The sequence below is a fragment of the Notolepis coatsorum genome (genome assembly GCF_963971535.1).
Source record: "Notolepis coatsorum genome assembly, chromosome: 2".
Classification (NCBI taxonomy): domain Eukaryota; kingdom Metazoa; phylum Chordata; class Actinopteri; order Aulopiformes; family Paralepididae; genus Notolepis; species Notolepis coatsorum.
Window position 1 is genome coordinate 171,276,354 of NC_140166.1, and position 26,172 is coordinate 171,302,525.

A 26,172-nucleotide genomic window follows, 5' to 3' on the forward strand; every position below is an offset into this window, starting at 1 on the left:
TTTGTTCTGAAGTGTGTGTGTGTGTGTGTGTGTATGTGTGTGTGTGGTGTGGTTTTGTGTGTGTGTGTGTGTGAGATATATAGAGAGAGAGGGGGGCTTTGGTAGACTATTGCATTGGTCCATTCATTGAAGATGAACGCAATGCGACATCCTTTACTAGGCTCACCCACCAACAGTCCAGGTGCTGAACTGCTGATCCGAATGTATAGGTAAAAACCATATTATGCGTTTTCATCAATAAATAAATGGCCAAAAAAATATTCTCGATTCACTGGGGGCCAAATACATTCTTTCATGGGGCCGAGAATCTACAGCTACGCCCCTGACTACAGGGTACTACATGGTACTACATGGCACTACAGGGTACTACATGGCAATACAGGGTACTACATGGCAAGGTACTACAGGGTACATGGCAATACAGGGTACTACATGGCACTACATGGTACTACAGGGTACTACATGGCACTACATGGTAGAAGTAATACCCTAAGTGTGACTGACTAGATGCATCGGGCATATGTCTAAAAATGGACACTATGTCACTTCACCTGAAGGGGCATATGACCGTTTATGGCTTCACCACTTTTTAGCTACTGTAACAACAAATCCTGATTTCACTAATCCTATGCAAAAAACACCTATCCCATCCTTTACAATGATTGTTCAACTGCAAAAATGAGTAAATGTTATCAATTCACCATGACTTAAATAATGGAAATAAATGGATTTTGAAGAGTAGAAGCAGGTGCAAAAATTTGCATTTCTTTTTTTGCTGTGGTGAAAAGAAGGAAGTTGCAGATCCCCAGGGTCTATCCTGATTGGTCAGATGGGATGGTGACAATAGCTGTGTCATACCTGACCTGTGCTGATTGGCTGGAAGAAGTTTTTTTTATAGATTAAAGATTTCCCCCCTCTCCCACCTGGCTAAATATATTGTATGGGGAAGTGGCCAAAAATGGTTACTTGGCCGGTAAAGGGTTAAAGGTGCTATAGATAGCATTATGTATGTTTTTTTTATGTATTGTTTTTTTTTTTTTTATTTATTAAATAATACATGGGAATAAAAGTATTACCCCCTCCCCAAAATATTGATTAATAAATGTATAATTAAAAAAAAAATTGCCGGTCCAAAATTAATGTTGTTTACATGTTGCAGGCATGTATCCCCTATCCCTCCCTACTTCCCATTTCTCCATGTGGAATGCACCTCATTGGATACATTACATGCTGTTGCTCTAGTGTGACACCTAGTGGCTGAATGTTATCTATATATAGCACCTTTAAATTCACAGGCCATGTCTTTGCTTTCATTATGTAGCCAAGTTTACAAGATACAGTATCGATCAAACGTTATGTACTGATAACACATTAATTTGCCCTTTAGTTGTGTGGCTATTAACCCTTTCATGTGTACAATCTCACTTGTGAGTTTAGAATTTTGAAAACAACATTCTAGGTCTATAATTCTGAGAAAATTTCCCCAAAAAACGCATCCTTGAAAGGGTAAAATACTCTGAATATGAAACTAGTTTCCCCTCTATTAATGACGGCTTCACTGGGATCGTGTTGCTAGGGGACCAACTTGGACCCATGTTTACTTTCTGTCAGTTATTGATACACAGGAAGTAAACGTGGGTCCATTTAGAATGTTTATGTTGTCAAGTCGAAACCGTCTCCCTAATGTGCTCTTTTTACCCCAGGTGACAGCTCTGAGGTCAGTGTGCTGGAGGAAAACAGAGTGCTAAGGGACCAGCTGACTCAGGGTCGACTGGACCGGGATCAGCTGTGGGCCAAACAGGCGACTCTCACAGACAGGGTAGGAGAAGCACGGGGGAGCATGCATAGAACTTGAATTGATAGAATGGCCATTCCCATGCAAGTACACATTCTTAAATGATCATTTGGCTGGTCCATTTTAAAGGGTACATTCAGAATGTTGCACCCATAGCTCTATTTCCTATCTACCACTCACTGGGAAGAGTCCTTTCTCAGCACAATACATGTATGCTGATTCATACTAGATGCTCGCAGCTCCACTGAAACATACTCCACAATGTACCCAAATTAGGTTTCAATGTTCATCCCAGGGCTGGTACAGACTGGAGCACACTGGCCCTGTTGACTTCCCATTAGTTTTTTAGCCAGAGCTGTGGTTATCTAGTATGAAGAACAGCATGGACTGTGCTGAGAGAGGACTCCACTGATTGACAAGATTGTTGGGACAGTAAGTACCAAATAGAGCCAGGCGTCCTAAATTGTGAACTTACCCTTTAAGACAGCCGCGGAATGTTTGATAATATTGTCATGGCGATCGCTGTTTGGTTTAGTACTTGACCACTCAGGAAGTCGATGTGTTACCATGGCAAAGGAATCGTTTGGGTGAACATTTCACGGGCATGTGATGAATGTTCCAACTTTCTGAGTGTCATGCACCGTCCATATAGGGAGCAGTGTCCGCTTTCATAACAACGTTTTCAATATCCATTTTCTATCCACTGAGGTTGCATGGGAGCATCAATCCATCAATTTGTCAAGGACACGTGGAATATTATTAGTCCATCGGCCGTGCTATTCTAATAGAATCGGTTAGCTCTGATCAAAACAAATTAAAGGATGATTCCATCTCCTGGAATGTTGTTTATTTTATTTCATCCAGGATGATTCTGTTCCCTTGCCACTGCCGCATACCCACATCCCTTTGCCGTTGAACTGCACGTGTAGGAAAACCGTGATGCCATACATCATAATTATGTTGTTTTTGAAACCTTGCAGTCTCTACGATGACTTGCATCTCAATTTCTATCGCCTCCCACTTTTCCTTCGGAAAAGGCTTTTCATAATCCTACTTGGTGGTTTCGGCGGGTGAGGCTGGATGGGCAAAATGTCGCTGATAATGTGAGGGGCCCGGCCAGTGCAGCGCTCTCCCTCTCTCTCTCTCTCTCTCTCTCTCTCTCTCTCTCTCTCTCTCTCTCTCTCTCTCTCTCTCTCTCTCTCTCTCTCTCTCTCTCTCTCTCTCTCTCTCTCTGATTTGGAGTGTGTAATGTGGATGGTAATTGGGTCTGTGTACAGTTTTGGTTCGGGACGAGATCAAGAAAGTTAGCCACACTGGAGCATTGACTGGGAAGGGATCACGTAGCTTTGAAATGGAATATGCTTACAGCAAACATTAGTGCAGCACCAGCTTTTCCAGCAGGGAAAACCCTTTGGAGCTGAATAAACAAACAGCGCCGTCGAGGAGCACGGAGCTGCTTGTGTCACATGTACCTGTAACTGTATTTACCTCCGTTTGAAGTTTAAAATTGGAAAGTAAAAAAAAAAAACAGAGAACAGACATACTTTCATGAATGAATGATGTAAATTGGTAACAAGTGTCAACTTATATTTTATGTTGCGTAATTCCTCTGACCTCTTAATTGAAATGTGGAATTACTGCTTACAAATTTTGAGTTACCAGACCTTCCATTATGTTGTGTGTGTGTGTGTGTGTGTGTGTGTGTGTGTGTGTGTGTGTGTGTGTGTGTGTGTGTGTGTGTGTGTGTGTGTGTGTGTGTGTGTGTGTGTGTGTGCGTGTGCGTGTGCGTGCGTGTGTCTACATAAGTGTATGTAAGAGGGGAGGTTCATGAAGGGTTTCCTTGTGGTTTGTCCAGGCAGAGTCAGACCCCCTGTGCTCCCTAGGTCCACCGTCTCCCTTCATAACCCTCCATCCCCCGCCGCCCGACCCACCCCTGTGTGGTCGCTCCCCCTCTCCGCCTAGTGGCTGCTGTTCTGGGGAGAAAATTGTGAAGGTCAGTGGCCCCCCCCCCCAGGGGCCATGGAAGAAAAAGCTCATTTTTCATAGTGTACAAAGCAGCCGTTTGTGATAACACTGCCTCTTTCTGTTGCTTAAGTCTAATGAACTCCCCCCACTTGCTTCACTCCTGGAGCTTATTTTAAAACCAAGGCTATAAATAACACTTAATTAGCTAGGCTTATATATAGCATATTTATGTTGTTTATATGTTGGAGGTGTGAAAATACGCCAAAGAGACAGAAAACAAATAACGCGTGGTGTGTAGCTATAACACTTGATGTTCACACACACACACATTTGTTTATTGTTTGTTTATTGTTATTCGCACTTACAAACATACATTCTGGAATAAAATAAGTAAAAAGAAGAACAGTTAAAATGTGCAGGAAAGGTAAAAAAACCCAAGGGCTTATAAGCTACCTCCCCTCTTAAACCTATATAGGATAACTACACAAACCCCCCCCCCCCCCCCCCACATTATGCACAAACACATGCGCATATCCCTCTCTCATACACACAGATACATACAATACAGCATTATACAACTATTATAATGTTGGGGGAAAAAATTTAAAAGACTTTACACAAATACACATGGATACTATAGACTACAGGATCTGTAGTTCTTTTTTAAGCTTACTTTTAAATATATTTAAAGTGGAACATGTTTCTATTAGATTTTGTATATCATTCCACATCACTGCACCTTGATAAACAAATGAGAATTTGGCAACAGAGGTCCTACAGAAAGGACCTTGGCTGATGTATGTGAAGGGGCGAGAGGGGGCAGGGTAAGCGCGGACAGATTCCCCATAGCTGTGCTTGTAGTTTGGTCATGTAGAATGAGGGGAAATAACACATGTAACACGATGCATGTCGTGGTATATTATTGGTGAGTGCCACCAAAAGTCAATGGAACAATGCAAGTCGTGGTATTATTGGTGAGTGCCACCAAAAGTCAATGGAACAATGCAAGTCGTGGTATTATTGGTGAGTGCCACCAAAAGTCAATGGAACAATGCAAGTCGTGGTATTATTGGTCGAGTGCCACCAAAAGCTCCCAGCACCGTGATTGCTTGGCAGCCCAGAATCAGGGGGGGGGGGGGGGGGGCAATACAAAAATAGCCCAGACCTCAGAGGGTTACGCTGTGTACAAATCAGCGGCCCTAGAGAAACGTGGTGCTGGCTTCACTGACTACGACTACGGTATGCACGCAGAGACTCGTAAGACACTTTCCTCTTCGCTTTTTAGCCTTTACACGCTTATTGTGAATCACACACACACACACACACACACACACACACACACACACACACGTACACGCACACACACACACACACACACACACACACACACACACACACACACACACACACACACACACACACACACACACACACACACACACACACACACACACACACACACGCAGCCTTTCCTCCCTCCTCCTGTTCAGGCCTCAGGGATCACATATCACTGCAGCATATGATCCACTTAATTTGTCATCCTCTTTTAAGGTCCACGTCTAGGACAGTCAGTGTCCTCAGCTGCTCCTGAGAACGCAGCCAGCCAGGACCCGGCAGTCTGTAGTAGTATCTATCTACAGTAACATACGGTACACAATAACCCGGGCTATTGGAAAACATTCATATCCGCCACATGTTTCTCAGTCGTCCCCCCTCATAACTTATATGATTAACAGGCAGTTATAAAGGAAGTGGAAACGGCCCATAAGAAACATTCAGAACTTTTACAGTCAATAAATCTCTTGACATTAGCAATTTGTCCCTGTCTCTCTGTGATAAGGATTGATGTTTTGTGAGCGGTTATTAGCCGTTGCAGTACAGTACTGCATACCGGCGTGTCAAGTACACCGTTTACTAGGCTACATGCACATTCATTACAGACTTTGGGACATAAAGATGTTATTTTCTTCCACGATTCTTTACTGTGTCTCTGTGTAGCTCTGGGCCATTTCCCTGGAGGTTCACAGACGGCGTAGCATGCGCTGTCCCTCAGCTCTGCGTTTTCACTTGCCTGTAGCACCGATACGTTGGCCAGCATTAAAGACATGTGTAAGACATTGCCAAAAAGACTTTGTGTCCTTAAATTGTGTTTAATCACTCCCCAGTCACCACCTATTACAGTATATCGTCCTCGGTTACTGTAATGGGATAGAAGGCTGACTTTTAAAGCTGTTTCTAAGTTTGAGCTAAACAATATTGTGCCTTTTTACCTAGTGTGTGTGAGGGGGTCAATGCCAGATATCATGTTTAACCTTAAGGATTTTTTTTCTTCTTCTGGAAACCATCATCTATATTGCTCATAGTGTCAAGGTGCCAATCAAAGCAGGTCCACCGCAGAGTTGCCTGACAGTTTGGGAGTATAGTTACCCCCCACCCCCATCCTCGCCTCCCACACTTGCCCCGAGACCTTAAGACCTGACAGAAGACCTTTCCAGCAACACTGGTGTCAAGTCCCACCTGGGCTCTGAAAGCCCTCCTCTGTCTTTATGTTAAGTCACTGTGATCTCTGTGGTGACCCAGGAAATTTGCTGATGAACCAGGATAAACCTTGGCCCAGTTTTCAGGGCTGCACAGTCTCTTGAGACGCGAGAACACGTCGAGTTGAACCCTGAACCCCTCTGTGTTGCTTTTGGACATCTGCCAGCCTGCGCTTTCTCAGGCCCGTACCACGCATTGGTACCCTACCGGCTGTACGCTCGAGGGGATTGGCTGCACAACACTGCGAATGCAGTCACCAGGCAGACAAAGATAAGCTCTTACGGGGGGGTTTGAACCTACCCCAGAGACTTCTGACACCAAAAAGCTATTTGCCAGATCCCAGTGAGATCCGTAAAGTCCTCTGGGTTTGTTCATAAGGCCCAGTCAAACATGGTTGGAGCAGATAAAGTCTGTTTTTAGGGATTGTGTTACTGTCCTCCTCACCCTGCCCCCTCCCAACACCCCCCTCCCTCTGTTTTCAGTTTGTTTTTCCTGCCTGTATAAACCCATTCATCCATGCTGCAGTTCCAATGGAATAGCGCCAGCTAACTCTGACTTTCTCAGCTGTCACGAAATTGTAAAAAAAAAAAAAAAAGTCTCTTTCCAGAGAAAATGTGCTCGAAAGCCCATCCCAGTCCAGTATGTTGATGAAAGTATTCCATTAAAGCAGTAGTTTTCTCTCTCTCTTGGCTTGTGTACCCCCTCTTAGTAATCTCTCCTGCCAAGGACCCCTTGACTGCTTTCTTCACCTCCCCTCTCATGTTTTTTAGCCCATCTATTATACGTCTCTTGTTCTAACGTGGGAAATAGCATCACAGAAAAAGGGATGATTTAGCGATATTTAATCAGTGTATGGATTTTTCTTTACAAAACCATTATGTGTCGTGATTCTGTGACACAGCTTGCTCTCTTTTTGTCTTTTTTTAATACATTTTTAAGAAATCTTCCCACGTACCCCCTTTGCAATACCCCCCCCCCCCATTTGAGAAATGCTGCCTTAACCCTTTCACTACCACACTACCAAAGGGTTAACCCTTTCACTGTGACAATACAGAAGGTTAACCCTTTCACTGCCACACGACAGGGTTAACCCTTTCACTACCACACTACAGAAGGTTAACCCTTTCACTACCACACTACAGACGGTTAACGGTCTGTAAAGATTCAAGATTCAAGAGGTTTATTTGTCACATACATACCAGGGCATACAGTGAAATGCGGGTGGTCATGCCTGCATCGGTTGTGCAATAATACAATAATAAAATAGACATAAATAACAGGTAATAAGAAGACATAAGATGTGCATGATAAAATAGACATACTAAATTCCTGAGAAGGCACTGGTTCCTATGTGTACACTACTATACAATATACAATTTTAACTCTGTCATTCTGCTATACTTACTATATCTAAACTATACTATTCAAGAACCACATCTGTTCTTTCCTTAAAGGATAACTCCACTTTTTTTTTAAATTAGCTTATTTAACATCTTCCCTGGAGTTAGACAAGAAGATGCATACCTTTTTTGTCTCTGTGCGTGCATTTTAGCTTTGGGAATAGACGCTCCGTTAGCATAGCTTAGCTTCATCACTGGAAGTGGGGGAGGACAGTAGCCTTACAGTGCCTTACAGTGTATTGCAAGGTCTGACATTGACCAAACTTGATATGCATGACCTTGGTTGGCTCTAGGTCAACTCCTGAAAAGGGGGTCAATGTCAGACCTTGCAATCAAAAGTTAGGGGCGCACTGAAATTATGGCAAGGGTTATTAGCCCCCTAACTTTTGATTGCAAAGTCTGACATTGACCCCCTTTTCAGGAGTTGACCTAGAGCCCACCAAGGTCATGCATATCAAGTTTGGTCAATGTCAGACCTTGCAATACACTGTAAGGCACTGTAAGGCTACTGTCCTCCCCCACTTCCAGTGATGAAGCTAAGCTATGCTAACGGAGCGTCTATTCCCAAAGCTAAAATGCACGCACAGAGACAAAAAAGGTATGCATCTTCTTGTCTAACTCCAGGGAAGATGTTAAATAAGCTAATTTAAAAAAAAAGTGGAGTTATCCTTTAAAGTGACTTTTATATTCTTCATTCCTTTAACACTTTGATTGCCACTCACGGCTAATCTCGGGTTTACGATAGTTACGTTGAAAGCCACGTCACAGCTTTTCTCGGAAATTTTTATTTTATATTTTTTTAGCGATCTGAAATCATATTGCATCACCCGAGCCTACCGTTGGAAATCCAGGGGCCGCCGGCGATCAGATGTGAAAAAAGCGCCCCCTATCGTCTCCCAGATGGTAAATCACCCTTTTGGAATGGACTCAATGAAAATGGATGGGGGAAAAAAAATATTCCAGTCCACATTTTCCAGTCCACTGATGCAGCCGGAGTTACCAGAGTTCATTCTGGATCCTCTGAGCCACGGCGATCATGAGTTCTACTGTATACACGTTAGATCAATATACTTATCGATATTCGAATGGTGATCAGGAATTGGAATATACCATTTGGATACCATCTGATGTCAGGTAAGGAATCTATGTTATCAGTGTTAGGATAATCAGACTCGTTTTCGAGGAGATGTAAGCTTTTTTGTGATATGTGCTCTAGCTGTTTCACTGTAAAATCCATGAGGAAATGAAAGCAGCTATTATCAGCACGCGGCTCGAACGTGCGTGCGTGCACGTATACTATTGATCATCTAGCGTTTATTTGAAAACGATTCATAAATAGGCCGACAAATATCAACGTTCTGGAATATTCCAGTAAAAGGCGATTATCATAGAATATGTTGTTTTTCACCTGAAAACGGGTGCTTTTCAAAATGCTCTCAAACGGAAATGAAGCGATAAAAAACCAATCTGCCTTGACAACACTGACTGGAAAATGATTCTTTGATAAGCGACGGGCAGATTAGACACATAGCCATAATTTAAAACATAGATTAGGCGATATTAACGTTAACATTGGGAGTGGACCGTGGCATTCAAGGGGGTAAAAAGGAAAACACGGCGTGGCGCTCAAAGTGTTAAAGTGACTTTTCCATTTTGTTTTAAGTGACATTTTGTTTAAAGCGATTGCAGCATGTGTGTTGTGTGTGTGTGTGTGTGTGTGTGTGTGTGTGTGTGTGTGTGTGTGTGTGTGTGTGCTCATTGTGTACTTGTGGGTGGAGAGATCAGTGTTCAGTGTTCTGATGGCCTGGGGGAAGAAGCTGAGCCGAAGCCTCTCTGTTCTCGTTGCATGTGTATGTAGGTGCTTGCCTGACCGCAACAGCATGAACAGGCTGTTGTTGGGGTGGTGAGGGTCCTTCATTATTCTGCAGGCTCTGGATTTGCACCTCCTGTTGTATAAGTCCTGCAGGGGTGGTAGTGAAATACCCGTAGTATGCTCTGCTGAGTGCACCACTCTCTGGAGGGCCTTCCTGTCCTGTGCCGTGCTGTTTCCAAACCAGGCAGTGATGTTTCCAGTCAGAATGCTCTCTACAGCCCCGGAATAGAAGGAGTGGAGTATCTTCCCCGATACTCTGAACTTCCTTAACTGTCTCAGGTGATAGAGGCGCTGTTTCGCCTTTTTCACCACATAATCTATGTGTGTTGACCATGTCAGGTCCTCTGTGATGTGGACTCCCAGGTACTTGAAACTGCTCACCCTGTCCACGATAGCCCCATTTATCCACAGTGGCGTGTGTGTCCCCTGCTGTATTCTCCTAAAATCCACGATCAGCTCTTTGGTTTTACCAATGTTCAGGAGTAGGCTGTTATCCCGGCACCAGTGTGCCAGTTCATCAACCTCCTCCCGATAGGCCTTCTCGTCATTGTTAGAGATCAGCCCCACCACCACCGTGTCATCCGCAAACTTCACTATGGAGTTGGAGCTGAACCTGGCCACACAGTCATGTGTGTACAGTGAATACAGCAGGGGGCTCAGAACGCATCCCTGGGGGGACCCGATACTTAGGGTGATTGTGCTGGAGGTATGACCCCCCACCCTGACCGCCTGGGGCCTGTCACTTAGAAAGTCCAGGATCCAGGCGCTCATGGCGGAGCTCAGACCCAGATCGATCAGCTTGTCAACCAGTCTGGTGGGGACTATGGTGTTGAAAGCTGAACTATAGTCAATGAACAGCAATCTCACATAGCCCCCCTTCTGACTGTCAAGGTGAGATAGGGTGTTGTGTAGTACTTGGGAGACGGCGTCGCCAGTGGACCTGTTTGTCCTATATGCAAACTGCAGTGGGTCCATGGTACTAGGGAGAGAGGCACAGATGTGGTCCTTGACCAGCCTCTCAAAGCATTTCATGACCACAGAGGTGAGTGCCACCAGTCTGTAGTAATTTACGCCTGCTGGGGAGGAGTTTTTTGGTACAGGGATTATAGTGGACACCTTGAAGCAGGCAGGGACCACGGACTCAGCCAGGGATAGATTGAATATGGTTGTAAACACCGGGGCCAGCTGATTTGCACAGGACTTGCACTGTAGTGTGGTAACCTTCTGTAGTGTGGTAGTGAAAGGGTTAAAGCCTGCTCAACTCTCTAGGCTCCTTGTGTTACCTGGCTTTAAACGAGAACATCAAACAGTGTTTTCCACTCCTTGTTAAATGTCAGCAGGGCTAGCAGGGCTTAACATTAACTTTTTGAGCCTTCGGACAAGTGGCTCAGATATTTTACTTGTCAGAAAGCTAAACTTACTTGTCCGAAATGTACTTGTGAAAGAGATTTGGACAATTATTATGATTTAATAACTTAAACACAGCGTTTGTGTGTGTGGGGTATATACTGTATGATCAGTCCTCCAGCTCATCTTCACTCCCCATCAGCACCAACGCATCATCCTCATCTCCCCTCTCTCTTGATGACCAGGGGTTACACCCTGGTCTACGCCTATAGTTGTAATTACGGTATAGTTGTTATTGCCATAAGAGAGAGAGAGAGAGAGAGAGAGAGAGAGAGAGAGGAGAGAGAGAGAGAGAGAGAGAGATTGATTACCAGATGCGAGAATATATTAGACCACTGTTATTCGCAATTTAAGGCGAGACACCCCAGGTCAATAGGCAAATATAGGTTGTCAATTACTAATGGTTTGATTAAGTATTGTGTTTGTAAATATCTGTTTAAAAAAAAAAGTATGGCATTTTACAATACAGAACTTTGAAGGCGTTTTCCCAAAAATGAGTTTTATGAGTTTTTCCTCATACTCTGAGCCAGAAATCTCCACTTCAGTAGTACTCACATACACCAAACCTTCCAGTTCTATCCATATCTATGTTCTGAAGGTATTTACAGAAGGGTTTGTTGAAATCGCATTCATACCCTGATTTATATCACATTTTATTCCTAAAAACATGGCGAAATATGGAATTTTACCATAAAAATTTACTGAATGGAGTATTTTCTGATTTATGGAGTGATAAAAAGAGATATCCAAAATCCCCTCTGTAATAACCTTTGGCTCTAATATGTCAACAAAATGAAACTATACGTTTGAAAATGGCTTTATCCAATGTTCAGATTTATGTCCTGGAATTATATGCAAATTAGTGCATATTTAAGTAGATCATGCCTCATTTGCATATTTAAACATACAATTTCAGAAAACTTGTTATACAAAAAAGTCTTGTCTTAATATAAGTAATCAACTGGGGAAGTTTCATTGTGATATCTATTAGTATAAATGTTTACCCTATTCACCTGTAGTGTCTCGCCTGCAATTTAAGGACGGGTATGAATCACAGGCTCTTAGCCCCTTTGGTAAATCTGATCACGACGCCATCTTTCTTATACCAAAGTACAAACGGCACGTATGCGGCACGGTGGTGTAGTGGTTAACACTGTCGCCTCACAGCAAGACGGTCCAGGGTTCGATTCCTGTTTGGGGACCAGGTTTCCATGATGCCAGGTACCCAGGTGGGGTATCTCCCAGGCCTTTCTGTGTGGAGTTTGCATGTTCTCCCCGTGCTCACAAGGGTTTCCCCCCGATAAGATAAACCCAATGGAAAAACATGCACAACAACAGATCGCTAACGCTGTGGCGTCCTTGACGAAGACGGACAGGAGCACTTGGATTGGTCCCCGGGGCGTGGCTCACGTTGACGCCCTATCTGCTCCCGGCTGCCCATGGGGGGAAGGACGACGGGATGGGTTAGGCGCAGAGACTCTATCGCATCGACGACTGAGAAAAGACAATGCATGTGTGTGTGTGTATCCCGTGTGTGTATGTGCCGCTCCAATTGCATGTCCAGTTCGTTGCATGCCGATTAAAGACCCCCTAAAGAGGTCCTGCATTATTATTATATTATTATTATAAACAGAGTCTCAAGCGCGTTCCCGTGGTAACGCGAGAAGTGAAGCGTTGGTCTGTGGACTCAGGGAACACTCTACAAGCGGCACTTGATTGCACAGACTGGAGCATGTTCCGTGAAAACACAGATAACATAATTGATTACACAGTGCTGGACTCTGTTGGTACTCTGGTAGAAGAACCAAAAGCTTTGGGTAGACAAATCCGTCCGTGAGGCTCTGAATGCGCACACCTCAGCCTATAACGCCGAGCTTGTGACAGGCAACATGGACGAGCACAAGGAGGCGAGAAACAACGTAAGGAGGACAGTAATAGAGGCAAAAAAGCAATACAGGGATAAGGTGGAACTTCAGTTTGAACAGGCTGATTCCAGAGGTATTTGGCAGGGCCTCAGAACGATGACAGATTACAAAGGCACCCCCCCCCCATGCTGAATAATGATATCTCCCTGGCAAACTAACTCAATACCTTCTATGCACGGTTTGAGGCTGTAAATAATAGCCTACAGGCCACTGCAATGGAGAGTAGAGCCACTGCCGATGGAGACTCAGTGTTCAGGATAACAGAACATGAGGTGAGGAGGACCTTTAAGAAAGTGAATACCAGGAAGGCAGCAGGACCGGACGGTATCCCCAGTCGTGTCCTAAAAGTCTGTGCCGACCAACTGGCCCCGTTATTCACTGACATATTCAACCTGTCCTTAGAACAGTCTGTCATCTCCACCTGTCTGAAAAAGTCCACCATTATTATCCCTGTACCCAGAAAATCCATGCCTGCTTGCCTCAACGACTATTGCCCTGTAGCTCTCACCTCCATAGCCATGAAGTGCTTTGAGAAGCTAGTGAAGGGCTACATCTGTTCCTCCCTTCCCAACACCTTGGACCCCCTGCAATTTGCATATCGCCCCAACAAGTCCACGGAGGACGCCATAGCCCATGTGCTGCACACAGCAGCATCACACCTGGACAAGAGGCAGGGGAACTATGTGAGAATGCTATTTATTTACAGTTCAGCATTCAATACCATAGTCCCCTCCAAGCTCGTAGTCAAGCTCAGAGACCTGGGCTTGAACTACGACATCTGCCAGTGGGTCTTGGACTTCCTGACAGGAAGACCCCAGGTGGTGAGAGCAGGCAACTGCACCTCATCATCCATCACTCTCAACACAGGTGCCCCCCAGGGCTGTGTTCTGAGCCCTCTACTCTACTTGCTGTACACACATGACTGTGTGGCACAGCGGAACAGCAACACAATTATCAAGTTTGCTGACGACACAGTGGTGGTGGGTCTGATCTCTGCAAACGACGAGAGGGCCTACCTGGGAGAGGTAGAGAACCTGGCGCTGTGGTGCCGGGAGAACAGCCTCTCCCTGAACGTCAGCCAAACGAAAGAGATCATTGTGGACTTTAGGAGGTCGGGGGCCAGGGACTACAGCCCCCTCAGCATCGACGGGGCACCGGTCGAGAGAGTGAACCGTTTTAAGTACCTCGGAGTCCACATATCCGAGGACCACACACATTGACAGTGTAGTGAAGAAGGCACGGTAGCGCCTCTACTTCCTTAGGCGCCTAAGGAAGTTCAAAGTGAGTCAGAAGATCCTTAACACTTTGAGTGCCAGCCACGAGAAATCTCGTTAGTTCATGCCATGCGTTGAGTGCCAAAAACGAGAAATCTCGTTATTTAATCGTTATTTTTTTTATTATCGATTTCCATTCATTTTTCATCAATCTAGCCTCACATTACCATTGGGGATATATCTGAGCTCGAACAGGGAAAATACCGCCCCCTATCATCTCTCCGGATGCTATTGCACCCATTGGATTGGACTGAATGAAATGGATGGGAAAAAAAGATTCCGGAATCCACATTTTACTTGTCAGGCATGTAACCGGAGACGATCCCATTCATTGCAGAGCCGCAGAACAGTGTGGAATATGTGTTTCCATATTTTTGGAGAACATCTGATCTGAGGTAAGGAATCTATTTTACCAGTCTTGGGATAATCAGAGTTTTTTTCACCTATATCTCAGCGTGTCCCAGATGTGTGTGTGTGTGCGTGTGTGTGTGTGTGTGTGTGTGTGTGTGTGTGTGTGTGTGTGTGTGTATGTGCTGATCAGGAAATAAGATAATAGATTTTTCAGCCCGCTTCTCTAGCGTGCATAAGTACACATACTATCGATAATCTAGCGTTTATTTGAAAACTATTCATAAATAGGCAGAAAAATTACAACGTGTTTTGTGTATTCCACTAAAGCGTGATTCCTGCAGAATCACCTTTTTTTCTGGACGTTTCCAAAAACGACGTTTTTCAAAATGGTATAAAACGGAAATGTACAGATTAAAAAACAATCCGTTTTGACAATGTTGACTGCAAACAAGTCATTGATAAGCGACGGGCGTATTAGACACATAGCCATAATTTAAGATATAGTTTATGCGTTCGCAAATGTGCTCGCTCTCCCATTGACTACAGCGCTGGCACTCAAGCACTAAATCGTGCGCCCCCTGCTGGCACTCAAAGTGTTAAGAACTTCTACTCATGCACAATTGGAGCATCCTGACTGGTAACATCACCTCTTGGTTTGGGAATAGCAACGCACACGGATGCAGCAGACTACAGAGAGTGGCCCGTTCAGCCGAACGCACAATTGGAGGTGGGCTTCCCACTCTCCAGGGCCCTCATTTATCAACAATTCTTAGAAAGTGTTCTATTTTCGTACTTAAGCACAGAATTTAGAATGTGTGTACGCACAGAAATATTGGGATTTATCAACCGTGCGTACACAGGTCCTACGCTCCTCCGTGTTGATAAATACCATTAAGTTCTACGCTCCACGCTTGTGCATGATTTTAAGTATTTGCATATAGCACCGCCCGTAATTAACCATATACGGTCATGAAACACCCCCATGAAATGTGGAACAATTTACTAAGCCGAGCGAAGCGTGTTATGGGAGAAATACGTGACAGGCTGACAGACATGTACATGGTGATGTCGGATATGATATCTATTAACTTAAAGACCATATTAACTAATAAAGACCGTGCTGGAATATGACTGCCTTTTTCCGTTTCGTTCGATTAATACCCAGGGATTAAAGTTCTCTAAATCGCGACGGATTTTCCGTAAATTTTCTACCTGCTGCATATGATTTGTAGAGGCATACAATCTATTTTGATGTCGGTATTGGGTAGCCTATATAAACAATAATACGAGAGCATATACAAGAACAATGAATCTCACTGCCATGTATGATGTAGCCTACGCCATGTGTAGCCTGCCTATATGTGATCAATACAAACTTGAACTTGAATTCCATCATGTCTGTGTGCGGGTCTGCGGGAGCAATGTAAATAAGAACGTGCACTGAAAAGTTACAGTATGTAGTTGGTTGATTATTTGTATGACAGTCAGTAAACCCTTGCAGAAAGTATCCGTTTTATTTAATGAATTGAAAACATGCAGCATCGCCTTCCTCCCGGCATGCAGCAACGACATGTATCAGGCAAATGCGCATCACTGAGTGGAATCCCTTTCTATTCACATAACTGAATTTGTGATGGAGCTTTGACAGCTACAGTAACAGTCTATTGCTCGATCCATCTCCAATATCACGATGGACCGTGCCATGTAGCCTATGTATAGCCTGCCTATGTGATCAATAAAAACACGAACTTGAATCCCATCATCATATTTATATGTTGTGTCTGTCCACTATGTTTGTTACTTTGTTATTTCCCCCCCCTATCTATGTAAAGCGACCTTGGGTCTCTTGAAAGGCGCTATATAAAATGAAGCTATTATTATTATTGTTATTATTATTATTATCACGTCTTTTAGTCTCAGTGAAGTTTCAACGGAGGTAATCTATTCTAACCAACAAATTGAAGTAGAAAGCATTTTGTTGTGACCAATCTTATTTGGAAACATGACACACAAAATAATAGTATTTCGCTTTTAATTTGAAACAATATTTAATCGTGTTTGGAGGTGGGTGTTCTGCGTCTGCCCCCCCGTGCCAAACAAGCAGGCCAACCTCTTGTTCGCACGTGAGCCCGTTATAATTACACTACTGTCGCTATTTTACAATGAACTATAATGAATTACGGGTCATACAGAAGTTGAACACGGAAAGCTTATTTCCGCGTTGCAGACTGCAATATTCATATTCTACCACCGGGCGCCAGGTACGCATGCCCTGAGCTGTGCGTAGATATACGCACAAAGTCAAGCACACGTTCAAATTGATAAGTCACACACTTTGTTTAGAAACGATCGTACGCACGGGTTACGCACATATCTGTGCGTACGCAACGTTGATAAATGAGGGCCCAGGACATTTACAACAAGCGTTGCAGGGCCAAGGCTAAGAGAATAACCAAAGACTCTAGTTACCCAAACAACTGCCTCTTGGAACTGCTGCGGTCAGGCAAGCGCTAGCGGAGTCTCATGGCCAGTACAGAGAGACTCAGAAGGAGCTTCTATCCACAGGCCATCAGGATGCTCAATGACTCCATGTAACAACCCATCATCTACACTCATTGCACACACATCCACATGCACACACTCACTTTTAAACAAACACTCACCTTAACATGCACTTTAGACACTTTAACACTACATTATATATCTATTATTAAAGAGATTTGTACTACATTCATACCTCATTTGCAATTGCATCTTACCTCATTTTCTGCATTGTACCTCACTGTTTACTCATTTTACTCACTGTACTTTGACTGTACCTAGGTTCGGTTGTACTTTAGATTGTATATTGTATTGTATATTGTATATATGTATATTGTATATTCCTCTATATATTTCTTTACTGTATGAAGCACACTCTCAGGGGCTCATACAGAACCAAGCATTTCACCGTAAAGTATGTGTATTTTATTGTGATAATTAATAAACAAACTTGAAACAAACTTAAACTAGATTTCAAGATTTCAAGAGTTTTATTTGTCACATACATACACGAGACATGCAGTGAAATGTAGGTGGCCATGCCCGCCTCGATTGTGCAAAAATACAAATAATAAAATAGAAATAGACATGATAAAAATTGAATAACACTAAAATGCAATGCTAAGCGTAAGAAATAAAGGTAATGACCTTTTTGTGTATTATGTATGTGGGGCGTGCGTGCGTGCGTGTGTGTTCATGTGTGCTTGTGTGTGGAGAGATCAGTGTTCTGATGGCCTGGGGGAAGAAGCTGAGTCTGAGTCTCTCTGTTTTTGCTGCATGAATGCGGAACATACAGTACTGCACAACCTTTCACCAGTTCTTATTGAACCCAACCACACTGGTGCTTTGTGGAATTACTTCAAACGTATGTCTACTTCTGTTACAAATTCACACAATATAATAGGGTTTCTATTGCAAGACACCTTGAAGCATGGTATGAAACTCATCTTAGTTAGGCTACCAAACTAACTAAAATAATGAATTATCACATTTTAGAGGGGTTGAGGCTCATCAACACCTGCAGAATCACCCCACCCCACCTCACACAGATAGAAACAAACCTTTTAATTTCATTTCAAACCTTATTTAGAACATGAAAGGCAACTGAGGTTTCCCTCATTTACAGCCATGTCAAGTATACAGAGTTAAGCAAAACATTACTGCACAGAGTTAAGCAAAAAGAAGGCATATAAAATCACACAGCATATACAATCATAACAATTAGACAAGTATGGATAACAATCAATTAATGAATGAATGAATGAATGAAAAAGTCTATTTTTGAACATGTATTCTCCACATTCCTCCAAACAAATCACAATATCAAGCTCCGTCACACAGAACAATCATAATGAAAAAGAAATTATAAACAAAAAGTCAAGAGCAATGTAGTTAGTTAGTTGACATGTTCAAAAAAGGAGTAGAGGGAAGCTAAACTTATTGATCCCTACTCCCTTACATTTACATGTTTTCTTCCATTAATTTTACTTGATATATAATTTACGTATAATAATTTAGTAATTTAACATAATTGAATATAATACATTATATAATATACTTTTACTTATAGTACAAAAAGAAAAAATGTCAGTCGCTTGACAGCAGTAAATACAATACAACACTACATAACACAATATAACTAGTGCTGTCAGGCGATACATTTTTTTTATCTAATTAATTACAAGATTTGTAATTAATTAATCTAATTAATCGCATTTTAATCACATAACCATTTTAGGCCTGATATTTTATATTCTATAATCGTATTTCAAATTGCATGTGTCTGGATGGCAGAATTTTGTTTTGTTTGTTTGTTTGTTTATTAACACAGTTAAACAGAAGTAAAAACAATACATAATAATAAGTTATAACGATTGTGAAGGAGAAGTTAGAAGCCTAGAGGCTTATCAAGAACTTCCCCTGTTTTATAAAATCAAACATACAAAAATACAAAAATATGCATATTATAAAATACCAGAATACATTAAAAAGATTTGTGTTAATACAAACATACATACATACAGTACATAACTGCATATACTGTGTACATAATAATATATAAAAACCCACCCACCTGCCTACAAACCTACCCACCCACATAACCAAATGCATACCTACATGTATGACCTATTATCTATCTACTATTTTTGGATGAGAATTCTTTTGTAGTTTGCTTTAAAAATAAGCAGAGATGGAGATTTCCTCAGCATAGGATCAGCTGCATTCCAAATATTGGACCCTCTATACCTCACTGAGAACTGCCTAAGTGTAGTACCACAATAAGGTATATGCAGGTCCCTGGACTGACATGTAGCATATGAATGAACATCTGAATTAAAAGAAAAAAAAACGATTAAAACCATTTGGTAGATTGTGATCATGAATGCATTTGTACTAGGGATGTCCGATATTATCGGCCGACCGATATTATCGGCCGATATCGGCAGTAAAATGTGATATCGGAAAATATCGGTATCGGTTTAAAAACAAAAAAAACAATAACAATATTTGTTATATATATATCCAGTGAAATTATTAGTTACCTGAAATTATACAGCTTTTTGGACGGGGAAACCCTGCATATATCGGTATCGGTTGATATCGGTTGATATCGGTATCGGAAATTAAGAGTTGGACAATATCGGAATATCGGTATCGGTAAAAAAGCCAATATCGAGCATCCCTAATTTGTACACAAATATACATATCTGTAAAGAATTAACCTCAGTCAGAATGTTTAGTTTCTTGAAAAGAGGAGCAGATGGTTCAAATCGATCTGAGAGGGTTGCCAGTCTAACAAATCTATTTTGAAGTAAAAAAAAAATTGAAGATGAGACGAATGAGTGCTAGCCCATATTATGTTACAATAAGATATGTAAGGAAAGATAAGACTATAATACAGGATTAAACAAAAAAAACTTCTATTTATCAATGAACACACCTTCCTAATTATACCTACTGACTTCATTGCTTTTTTACAAACATGATCAATGTGTTTTTTCCAATTGAGTTTATCATCAACTAGGATCCCTAAAAACTTTGTTGAAGTTACTTGTTTGATTTCGGTGTTACTGATTAATAGCTTTGCCTCCTTTTTCAAATAACTTTTACCTTTATTACAAAATACAATAAAATTAGATTTTTCTACATTTAACGAATTCAGTACTGTATCTACAATTTTCAGGTCTGGTAAATTTTAGCATGGTGTTATTCACAGTCCAATTTTTTATTTTTATTTTTTTTATTTAATTGATATTCTCATTTGGTTCATTACAATTTACTCAAGCCTAGTAACAGACACAGTATTTCTGACACTGGGAATACATTCCTTGAGATCCATAGATGTCCCTAGAATCAGATACCAAGAACATGCAAATGGACCATTTAAAAAAAAAGTTTGTAAATGTTTATTCTACGTTATTATGGAATGAATGATATTTAAAAATATATATATTTATTTAAAAATATTTTATTTTATTTATATTTTTTAAATTAATTTTGAGTTAATTTTCATAACGCGATAATTTGCTGTGTAATTAATTAATCTAATTAACGCGATAAAATATAAAATAACTTAGTTTATCCGCATTACTCATTTCTATATTTCTCTAATGTGTATTTTTTAAGCAAATTTTTTAATTGTGCAATATGTTTACTCATTTTGATGTATTCAGGTAAGTTATTCCACAACTTCACTCCACAAACGAATATGCACATGCTTTTCAGTGTAGTGTGTACCATTGGTTGTTTAAGATTCCCTCTTTCTGGGCGGCTGGGTAGCGCAGCGGACTAAGCGTCTGCCTACCACCGCAGAGACACTGGTATCGAATCCAGCTGTCAGCGGTACCTCTGGCTTGGTCGGTCGTCCATACTAACCAATTGGCAGTGTTAGCGGGTGAGAAGCCAGCGAGGTGTGTATCCTGGTCGTTGTAAACAGTGACTCCTACAGGTCGGTCGGGGCACCTGCTCAGCGTTACGCTCCCCCAGTGAGAGTCCTCGCTGTCAGGTGAAAAGAAGCGGCTGGCTGACTCCGCATGTATAGGAGGGGGACATGTGATAGTATCTATCAACCCTCCCCAGACCGGCAAGTGGGGGGAAAATGCACGCAACGACCAGGAAGGGGAGGGGGGAATTGGCATAACGACTAAATTGGGATGGGAGACAAATACAGAAAAAGGAGGAGAAAAAGTAGATAAAAAAAGATTCCCTCTCCCTCTTAAGTTATATTCTCCTTCCCTGTCTCTGAACCATCTTTGAATGTTGCCTGGGATTAATTAATTAATTAAAACACAACTTGATTGACAAAGGTTGGAGATCAAGGTGTTGAGAATCTCATTCCATGAGCTAGGGGTATCATAGCAAAATGCAGATTTACCCTGTTCCGAGCAAACTAGAGGGACCTTAAGGACCAGCCAGTCACTAGAACGGGTCCATAGGTACCACAATTCCATTAGTATAAGGGACCAGGTCCGTACACGGACCGGGGTAGCTTACCAATAAGGGCTTTAAAAATGAACAAATACCAGTGTTTGTTGCGCCTATCCATCAGTGAGGACCAACCAACCTTCTTATAAAGGACACAGTGATGAGTGTCGTATCTATCATGAGTGATGAATCTGAGGGCAGAGTGATAGACAGAATCCAAGGATTTAAGGGTTGAGGCTGCAGCATGCCTATAAATTACATCACCATAGTCCAGGACTGATAAGAAAACTGCTTTGACAACTTCCTACTAATCAAAGGAAAGCTGATTCTGTTTCTGTATAGGAAGCCAATTTTCTGTTGCAACTTGGAGGCAAGGTTGTCCACATGGAATTTAAATGTACCTTTAAGTTTATTTTACCAGATCATAAGCAGATATAATTGCAAACCCTTCTAATAGAAAGAAAGAACAATTGACCTTTAACAGTTAATACACTGTTGGTCACATTGCCGAGAAACAGTGAATGTATCCTAATTTGGTCATGCACACACACACACACACACACACACACACACACACACACACACACACGCACACACACGCACACACATACACACACATAGGCCATGTGTTGCAGACTTTTTCACAGATTTTGCGTGTTCTCGTAAACATGTATAGAAAAACTATTTCGAGCTTTTCCACTGCAAGAGACCTTTAAGAAGCACAAGTTACATTTTCCACTTCAGCCATACTTAGTTACCATGGCAAACAATCACTGTGCGATTCCCAGCCTTTTGTATGAATAACATCAAAAAAAATAAATAAAAAATAACATTTCACCTCAAGATGTACCGTAATTAATAATTTTACTAAACATGAAATCACATCACATTTATGGATTAGTTATGGATTTCCCCATTCAAAACGACCACAGTGATCTGTCTCTGGTTACCTGCACATGTGATGGAGGGGTGCACTGTGTATTGAATGCACAGTGCAGAGTTGCAATTCAACTGAATTTCCATTCAATGAGGAAATAAAACATGCCACAATACCTAGTATTGCATTATTATGTGTATTTCCCCCAAAAAACAAGTTCACTATTTTAAGCCAAGCTTAATTTCCCATGGACAATTTCCAGAAAGTTTCCAGAAATGTACCAGAATGTTTCTGACCCTTTGCAACCCTACTGTATGTGTGTGTGTATGTCCCAACCAACATGCACGTACACGCACGCACGCACACACACATTCCCTAACCCCTCACCATAACCATAATGACTACATGCCTAAACCTAATACACCTAGTACACCAAAACAGAGGGGACACTGTTCAGTTAGGAGCCTTTGTTGAGTAGGGGGTGGTCTTGGGAGGAAGCTGTCATGGTGTGGTGGCTTCTATCACCTGCCAGAGGGGAGTTTTGTGAAGAGGTAGTGACCAGGGTGGGCCGGGTCAGAGATGATCTTGCCAGCCATGCTCTTGGCTCTCACGGTGTAACGTTCCTTGATACTGTAAATTGTACTGTAGAGGGCAGTTAGTGATCTAGCAGTCATGTCTGTCAGTCATGTCTCTGCAGTGAAATCATTTCCCAAGTAGGTCTCAGCATTTATTCCAGGGCTTGTATGCATGTGTGTACCCATTACTTTACATTAGTTTTGTGGCTAATAAGATGGAGCAACAAAAGTTGCTTTTAGTTTTAAAAGTTGAAGTTACCCTAACTAAATGACCAAAAATCATTAGAATCTGTAATGTCGTCAAACAGTGACCTCTAGGAAAAAGAGCCCCACTTCGTACTACACTTTGTTTATATTTTTTATTTTGGTATGATATGTGGGTTGGAGTTTAGTAACTTATTATACTGTGGATTCTTCAGACCTCTCTTGGCAGAGCCTGAGGTGTGGCCAACAATAGCAACCCCTTAGAAACAGACTAAGAAACGATGTAAACACCATGATCAAAAATCTGCACAAAAAAGATTTCATCAATGACAAAACTGAGGAAAACAAAAACAAACCCTGTGAACTTTGGAAATTACTCAACAACCAACTAGGCTGCAGCAAAAAACTAAAAACCAGATTTACAAACATAAACATAAAGACAGAAAACACTCTCATCACAGACAAGCTGGATGTGGCCAAATACCTAAACATATTCTTCTTTACAAACATAGCCACAACACTGGTTAATAAACTACCCTCCCACTCAGGGAATTTTGGGGTAGAACACATCCTAGCCTACTACAAAAACCTAGGGGTCCGCAAAGACGACTTCAAAATTGAAATGGTAACAACAGATGAGGTACTCAAAAAACTGAGCGCCCTCCAACCTAACAAGGCCACTGGCCATGACAATATCCCCTCCAAATTCCTCAGAGACTCAGCAGCCGCCATCACCCCAGTCATCACACACATAATAAACCTCTCCATAAAACAGGGACACGTCCCCAAAGACTTCAAAATTGCAAGAGTGACCCCCCTGCACAAAAAAGGCAGCAAATTAGACCCAGGCAACTACCGCCCTGTTTCTATTTTTACCTCCATCTCGAAAGTCATGGAAAAAATGTTCTACGAACAGGTCGAAAAGTACCTTGCGGAAAAAAATCGAATCTACGAATTCCAATCTGGCTTCAGAACCTCCCACTCCACTGACACATGCCTTCTCTATTTGAATGACCACATCAAACAAGAGGTGGACACGGGCAAATACTGCGGCATGGTCATGCTGGACCTACAAAAGGCCTTCGACACTGTCAACCACTCCATTCTGATTGACAAGCTAAAAGCAATTGGATTTGATTTTGATAGTTTATCAGTGAGCTGGATGCAACTTGTTCCTGTTCGTGGATGACTCAGCCCTGCTGGTCTCTGACAAGAACCCCTGTCCCTATCCGCCCTAAGATTTATTACGGGTGACAAATATGATACTCACCATTGTCTTTTGTATGAGAGGGTAGGCTGGCCATCTCTCTCGTTGCGACCTAGTTATCATGGGTATCTTTTTATCTACAAAGCAATTATTGGCAACCTTCCACCTTATATTACATCTTTGTTGGTCTGGAGTGCTGTCACCTACCAAACTCGTTCGAATGATCGGCTTGTGCTCAGGGTGCCTCGAGTTCGGTCTGAGCTTGGAAAATCTGCCTTCTCCTACGATGCTCCATACACATGGAATACCCTGCAAAAGACTCTAAAGCTCGGAACATTCCCGTCATTCATGGAGTTTAAAGGCATTGCACTTGACCTATGTACTGAATCATGTAATTGTTTTTAATCCATCATTGTAGTAATTGTAATTCATTGTAATTATTAACTGTTATGATATTTGTGTCCTTTGTTAACTCGTCATCACTGTAAATGAGGGAAACCTCAGTGCTTTCACGAGTATAAATAAAGGTTTGAAATGAAATGAAATCTCTCTGTCTCTCTGATCCCGCCCCGTGGGGCCTGTCAAGGTGGTGGGATGGTCAATGATCGCAAGTTTGGTTTTGTTTCAGCCAGTGTTTCACCTTTTCATTAAAGGTTTTCAGATCAGCGTGTTTTTATTTCAGTTGGTAGGGCGTTCCAAAGATGTATCCCTTTTACTGAAAAAGATGACTGAGCGAAAGTGTTTGAGCTGTGCCACCAAGTACAGCTGGGGTGTGGGGTTGTTCACACATTTACAAATCAATTTGATTAAAGAAAACTTGATAAAGCTGTAACCGAGCAACTTGTAATATTTCAGAATTATACATAATAGAATTATACATAATAGTGGTGTTGTTTCTATTATTTTCAGTGCTTGTTTGTATAGTGACGTGATGGGTTTGAGGGTTGACTGTGAAGCCTGACTCCATCCAGTAACACAATAGGATAAACATTGGATTACACCCTCTATTTCATTTGTTAGTGTCTCTGTTGCTACAGAAGGGGTTATCGCTGATACGTGAATTATTGTGTCATGTTTCCCATACAAGGGAGTTACCATACATAACTAGATAATCACACACCGTATAATGTTAGTACTGAACAGAAACAATCGTTTTCGTAATTTATGGGGGGGGGAGGAAAGGAAATTTGGTTTCTCCTTCCTTTTAGCACATTCCAATCAATGGAGGAATCAATCAATCAATGGGGGAGAGGTGGAGAGGTTAGATAGGTTGGCTTGTGACCAGAGTTCAATCCCTGGAATGGCAAGATAGTCAGGGCAGGGTAAGTGAATGAATTACTTTATTCTCAGTGTCTGCTGGCTCAAACGTGGAGAGTGCAAAACTGGTCACATTTTATATGCAAGGACTTTTTATTAGAAGTAACCGCAACAGATGACTAATACTGTTAATAGGAGAGTGAAAAGAATTCCTTTCAGTCAGAAATGTAGGTTTTAATAGCAACACTTGCTACCTAATCTGATTAAAACAAGGCTTTAGTCTCACAAATCCATCTGCTCTTTGTCATACACCCTGCAGCCCTCCAGTTGGCCAAACCAGTCTCATTTGAGAGACTTAATGGCTAGATCCACAAATAATGGATTGCACGGTGCTAATTACACCCTTACTTACAATTCATTATGAATTGAAAATGGGAGACCCTGATGTAAACAAGACGAAAGTCTTTCTCTGGTCTGCATCCCCTTAACAATTGTGTGTATTGAGCCGTACTGTATTGTACCCATTCTGCAATCTGTTAATAAAATGTTCATTCAATC

The 26,172-nt window shown here is 41.9% G+C and overlaps 1 protein-coding gene across 1 annotated transcript in view; it reads left to right on the forward strand.

The window, feature by feature from the left end:
• The window catches only part of crocc2 (ciliary rootlet coiled-coil, rootletin family member 2), a gene marked incomplete at both ends in the record, with an annotated part of 87,515 nt that overhangs the window by 13,755 nt on the left and 47,588 nt on the right, over positions 1-26,172 (forward strand). Inside the window, 1 exon segment of the mRNA XM_084308395.1 lies at positions 1,704-1,819. Coding sequence (XP_084164521.1) covers positions 1,704-1,819 — 116 coding nt within the window.